Source organism: Diabrotica virgifera, chromosome 3 (assembly GCF_917563875.1).
Source record: "Diabrotica virgifera virgifera chromosome 3, PGI_DIABVI_V3a".
Lineage (NCBI taxonomy): Eukaryota > Metazoa > Arthropoda > Insecta > Coleoptera > Chrysomelidae > Diabrotica > Diabrotica virgifera.
Genome location: NC_065445.1, coordinates 161,554,741 through 161,561,246, shown reverse-complemented (window position 1 = coordinate 161,561,246; position 6,506 = coordinate 161,554,741). Strand labels below are relative to the sequence as shown.

Here is a 6,506-nt window from a genome sequence, read left to right as displayed (position 1 = left end):
GATTCGGAGTTGCCATGATGAATTAGGACATGTGGGCTTAGATAAATGTTGTGAAGCCATAAAAGAATCGTACTGGTTTCCTAATATGAGACAAAAGGTAAGAACTTATATTACAAATTGTTTGAAGTGCATTGTATTTGCTCCTAACAGTGGTAAAAGGGAAGGATTTTTACACAGAATACCAAAGGGAGACAAACCATTTAATATTTTACATTTGGATCATTGTGGACCTCTTGAAAAATCTAAAGGAACTGGTTATAAACATATTTTTGCAATTGTAGATGGCTTTACTAAATTCTTGAAATTGTATGCTTGCAAGTCAACTAATTGTAATGAGGTTATTAAGTATTTAAACTCATACTTCTTTACTTACAGTAAACCTTTAAAAATAGTCACCGATCTGGGCTCAGCATTTACGTCCAAACAATTCACTGAATTTTTAACAGATAATGGAATACAGCATGTTCTTGTAGCTACTGGCGTACCAAGAGCCAATGGACAGATTGAAAGGTTCAACCGGTTCATTATACCAATGATAGCGAAACTAACCAAGGGCCCAGAATGTTGGGATCAAGTACTTAATGAAGTTGAATTTGCCGTCAACAACACTGTTAATCGAAGTACAGGCCAAACACCTTCTAAACTATTGTTTGGAATGAACCAAGTAGGTAATGTCAAAGATCATTTAAAGTATTTTCTGTCATCCATTAACAAAGACAAATCCGATATTAACGAACTACGACATAATGCATGTGACAAGATAGAGAAATCCCAAGAAGTCAATAAGCTGTACTACGATTTAAGACATAAACAAGCTTCAATTTATAATATTGGTGACCCAAGTAGCAATTTGTCGACGCGACAACGTTGTTTACCGCGTGGCAACGTTTTCTTACAACGTTGTTATTGCCTAAAAGACGACCCTATTCTGCACTGATTTGGTGGACGATTTTTGAGTTGTCTTGACGTTGCCTAGGCAACCTCCTGTTTAAGCAACATCGTTTCGTAACCGTTGCATAAGACAACTGAAGCGACTATAAAAAGCACCTGCGCGTGCAATGGTTGCTCAAGGAGTCAGACTAGTTATGTTTTTTTACCTATATTTTTAACACCTGTATGGTGAATGCGAAAACCAAAAAGTAAACTGTTTTGACATCGTACTGGGTATTTAAATTTATATGATGTAAATACATAAAGGACTTATTACCTGATGTGAAATTTATAAACGCATTTCAGATTACCGTCAAATATGAATATTTCACCTTTAAAAAGCACACTAAAATGCACGCTGCTTTTTTATGACATTTTTGACAAAAAATATGCAAATTTAAAAAATAAAATTTTAATATAAAAGTCAAAATTTATGTTAAATATGTTCTGTATAAATTTAATGTATTGATGGTGCTTTTAAAGTTATTAGAAAATGCCTGCATTTTTTATATCCTGTGTTTTCATTTTCTTTACATCCCAAAAATCTCAAGTAAAACCAAAATGGCGCATTAAACAATATTACCAATATTACTAAAAAAATACCTAATTACCAACCTTAGGCGGATAAGACAACTTATAAGTCCAATCGCCAACCAAACCCGGCCGCGCCGACTATCAGTCATGTGAGGTCATGTGACCAGTGTCAAAAGTGTATCATTCTCATTAATAGCGTTGCCACATTTAGTAGATTTCTCCTTTTTTGGTAGATTTTTGATATTTTTTAAAAAATTCTAGTAGGCAATATTTTTTAGTAGATTTTTGGTATATTTCAACAGAATTTGATCCATTCTTTTCGAATCATGAGGAAACTATAATAAGTCTTTTTGAAAAATTTAAACGCAGAATAAAAGACTGCATTATTTAGAAAAACCAAAACGTTTCTTTTAAACGAGATATTTGGAATTAAAAGTCACTAATTTTTTTCTTTTTTTCACCCCTGTAACGTATTAAAATAAACATTATAGAAGTTTTCAGGGACTTTCGGTCCTCGGTAATAACGTAATCTTTCTTTGTGCGTTTAAATTTTTCAAAAATACTTATTAGTTTTCTAAGGATTCGCAAAAAACGAAAACATTTAAAATATATTGAACATTTCAACAGACATTTTGCGCCTATCCCCTTAAGTTAGCTGTTGTTTTTATTATAAAAAATCCCAAATATATCCCAAAAATACTTAAGTATATTTAAGTTTTTGATTTAGTAGATTTTAGCTAAAAAATGATAATTACCAGTTGGTGGTTTGGAATAATTAGGTTTCCATTTTTGTGGAATTGCTCTTGGGACATTTAGGACGGATGTGCATATCACTGTATTACTGTATATTTACATGGCCTAAAAAGAATTAACTGATTTTGTGAAAACAAAACTACTGAAAGAGTTAAAAATTACCTGGCAACCCTGTCTACCAAAGCAGATACAAAGATGGTTATCAAATCTCAAATCTACTGATAAAACAATGGAATGGAAACCAGCTATTAAAAAAACAAATAAACAGGTTGTTAAATAAATCGAAAATTTCTATCAAAATAAAATATATAATAATTAGTTTAGCATTATAACATTTTTCCATATACTTTTCCATACAAAGTATATGGAAATGGGACAGACCTCAAATGAAGACACACAACTGAAAACTACCACAAACAATGAGAATAAAGAGTATTGCTTCAAAAAGGTGACGGAGTTTGAGTATCTAGGAGTAACGCTAACAAGTAAAAGGGAAGAAAGCCAGGAAATCGAAAAAAGAATCTCGAGAGGAAGAAAGACAGTCGGAGCCCTACACAAACTACTAAGAGCCAAAAACATCTCCAGAGAGGTAAAATTAAGACTTTATCGAACAGTGATCCAGCCCACAGTTCTTTACGGGAGCGAAACATGGGTCATGAACAAAAACCAAGAAAATATGCTGAACATCTGGGAGCGGAGTGTCCTAAGGAAGATATTCGGGGGAGTAAAAAACGATGAAGACATTTGGAGGAGACGAACAAATGCAGAGATCAGAGAGCTGTACCGGAAACCAGAAATAAGCCAGATGGTCAGAACAAAGAGACTAAGTTGGTTAGGTCATCTTGCGAGAATGGCTGACGGAAGGTGGGCAAAGGACTCGCTGCTGAGAGGGGAAGGAAAGAGAAGAAGAGGACGACCCAGGAAAAAGTGGCTAGGAGCATGTAAGGAAGACCTGCAAACAATCGGGATATCAAATTGGAGAACTGCGGCCATGGACAGGAGAAAATGGAGAAAAACCGTGGAGAAATTCCAAGCCATGGGCCTTTAAGGCCTGTTGAGCTATATTATATATTATAACATTTTTAAGTCGTTGCGATTGTTGAAAAAACTGAAGTGTGATATGTAGTTGTCAAAATGGTAATAAATTAGTTGCCCGTATAACTACAGGTTATAACATCGTAATGTCAGTCGGGGTAGGGGACGTTGGCCGAAACAACTGAAAATGCTCTCGGGCAACGTTGTAGCATTTGCTTTTATGCAAATGTATGTTGTATGCATTTGTTTGTACTGACAACCAATGCGTCGAAAAATTGCTACTTGGGGATTATGTCATGACACCTAATATTGACGTTACACGTGGTGTAAATAAGAAACTATTACCTAAATTTAAGGGACCTTATATAATTAAAAAAATATTACCTAATGACAGATATCTAATTTCTAATGTTGAGGGTTTTCAGGTGACTCAGAAACCATTCGAAGGTGTATTTGATGCTGATCATCTCAGATTATGGATGAAATCATCACACTAAACTAAGTCTTCCTGTACAACTTAATAGTTCTAAGGGTTTTATCCATTTGCGTTGTCTTAGATTTTATTTAAGTATTTTAGCCTTTTATATTATGATTCTTATTTTATTCACACTAAATTACTTACTTTATGTTTAGCAACTACAACTTATATTTGTGCAAAACAATTAATATCTATAATTACCCATTATGTATACGACGTTTAAGAATTTATGATGAATTACATTTATGAGGAATAATTCCTGAAAGGTGCTTATGATAACTTATGTTTATTAGAAATAATGTTTGACAAAAATATTTATGAATGTTATGATTTTTGTCATGTTTATGTACTTTCAGTGTAGTCACAGATCACCTACCTCCTCTAGATGTTTCACGATAACGCTTTGGTTAAATATGAAAAACAGCGCTCCATGCCGCTTGTATCGGAACTAATGCAAGCGGGAATTTCAAAATGTAATTTTGGTGGGAAGAAAATGTTAGGTTAAAATATTTGTATAGTTGAAAAAAAAAATAATTTGGTTTTAAAATATGCAAATTATTTTTAATTTCAAATATACAAAATACCATTTGGGAAAAAATACGACATGACAACGTATTTTTATTTATTTATTTAATACCAGCAAAACCACTTTGTATATACTTTTTTACAAATCGTATCTTTACAAATGAAATTATTAATAGTTATCTTCTAGTTATCTAGTTATCTTATGTGTGTATCTCTACTTGTTGAAGGACTTTCAACTAAAACAAAAAATTAATATAATTGATTTGATAATAACCATATTCATTTCACGTAAAATAATTTGTATTAATTATATATTTTCTGTAGGGGTTACTTACTTGGTGTTACATTCGTTTGCTTCCCTACATGTGTTACTTGTTCTCTAATAACAAATACTTGTTGAACTCACCATGCAAATGTAAGCTAGGAATTTGATCTTCCTAGGGATCTTCAAATCACATTCGTTTTGTTTCAAAAACTGTATTTGAATCCATTTTATCTAAATCAGGATTTTTTTATTATAGCTAACAATCAGATAAACATTTTTACTGACATAAAGATAAAAGATAAAGGCATACTGACAATGATGACAATTGACAAATTATAATGACACTCAGACTCAGTGATATAGAAGAAATCTTCACTCCAGGTGCATGGCGACATCTCAAAAAACGTATCATTACTAAAAATGACATTTAGTTTAGTATGACCTTGAGATACCTGCGTGTAACATCTAAAGAGAGTTAAGTGATCTGTGAGTGTAGTTATATTTTTGTTCATGACAGATGACATGTTATGACAAATATTTAGGAATGCTATGATTTTTGTCATGTTTATGTACTGTCGATAACAGTTTATGACAGATGGCATGTTATGACAAATATTTATGAATGTTATGATTTTTGTCATGTTTATGTACTTCCAAATAGTTGTATTTTTGTATATGGAAGAGCGAGGGCGCTCTTGTTGTCGGTTGGCCGAGTTGTAGGCTTCTTATCGTTACCGCCTTTTTTTTTTAAATTTAAATTTGATGTTCTGTCAAGGTTGTCAAGGGGTAATGACAGCTGACAGATGATAGACAGGGAGAAGACTGTAAGACATGAGGTGGGAATAAAGTTGTGAACCATGATGGTCTATTATTTTTATTTCTTAAGAAATTGAAGACATCCTTTCTACATAATATTTCTAATTTCTAATAATTTCTTTTCTCCATTTGGTTAAGCTGAACAGGAACAGTACAGTTATCAACATTCTACATTCAACACTTCCAAGTTTCTAAAACTGCTAAAACCAAAAACCATTTCAAATTCCAAAAAATAAAAAATGTAAGGTTAGAGAGAAATAAGAAATGTGACATGACATTACGCTTAACTGCTACGGCACCGTCAACGAAAAGTTTATAAATGCACCCCAGAACGTCGACCGTCAAGGTCACCGTCGAACGGCAACGTTAACGTCAACGTCGAGTTTATAAATAGCCCTTTAAGACAGTTTTACATTATGCTATTTTCATGCTAGGCAAGAGCCATGCAAGACAGATCACGCTACTGCGCATGCCCACGCTCTATCTCCATGCAATTCCTGTGCTAGACGAAAAATTAAAACATGTTCTATTTTTCATGCTATTTTGTTGATGCAAGTCCTGTCAAAATTCATGTTGCCAATATGACAAAATTTATAGTTTAGAAAAAAACTTAACCTTATTGTGTAAGTTTAAGTGGTATTTATCGGATGTAATAATTTGTGATTTATATTTGAATATATTTAATTATGGACTGAAATTTCCAAGTGAAATATCTAAAGTTAATATTTTGATATATTTCTTCTATTGGCAACAATGACAGTGGTATCTAAAATTGCTCATATGTAAAAATGGCAGGGTAGGCAAGAGATATGCCATGCAAGACGGACTTGCATAGCTTTGATGTAAAGCTGCTTTTAAACTTAGTGTCGTAGCTTTAGATAGTGTGAAGCAGACCTTAGGGTGATAGCTGACGGGCTGCCTGTTAACCGTCAGCTGTCAACCTAAAAAGAGTACTTGTAAAATTCTGTAAAACCAAAAACATTGTATTTGATTGTATTTACCCTTTTCGTGGGAATAAAAGTATTTTACCGTAATTATAGTATCATTTCCAAGATATTACATTATTTGGCGACGAGAAAAATTGTGGAAGTTTGGGTAAAACACAAAATATTGAATTTTTTTCATAGAGAAAGTTGAATTTAGAATTTGCAAGTCATGTCATTGAACGAC

At 33.0% G+C, this 6,506-nt stretch overlaps 1 protein-coding gene across 1 annotated transcript; it reads left to right on the top strand.

Annotated features, from left to right (window-relative positions):
- Positions 1 to 484: 484 nt before the first annotated feature.
- On the top strand, positions 485 to 3,926 carry LOC126882612 (uncharacterized). Its single transcript, XM_050647585.1, has 2 exons — positions 485 to 778; positions 3,543 to 3,926. The coding sequence occupies exons 1-2, from the start codon at positions 533 to 535 to the stop codon at positions 3,747 to 3,749; spliced, it is 453 nt and encodes a 150-aa protein (XP_050503542.1). The 5' UTR covers positions 485 to 532; the 3' UTR covers positions 3,750 to 3,926.
- Positions 3,927 to 6,506: the final 2,580 nt, after the last annotated feature.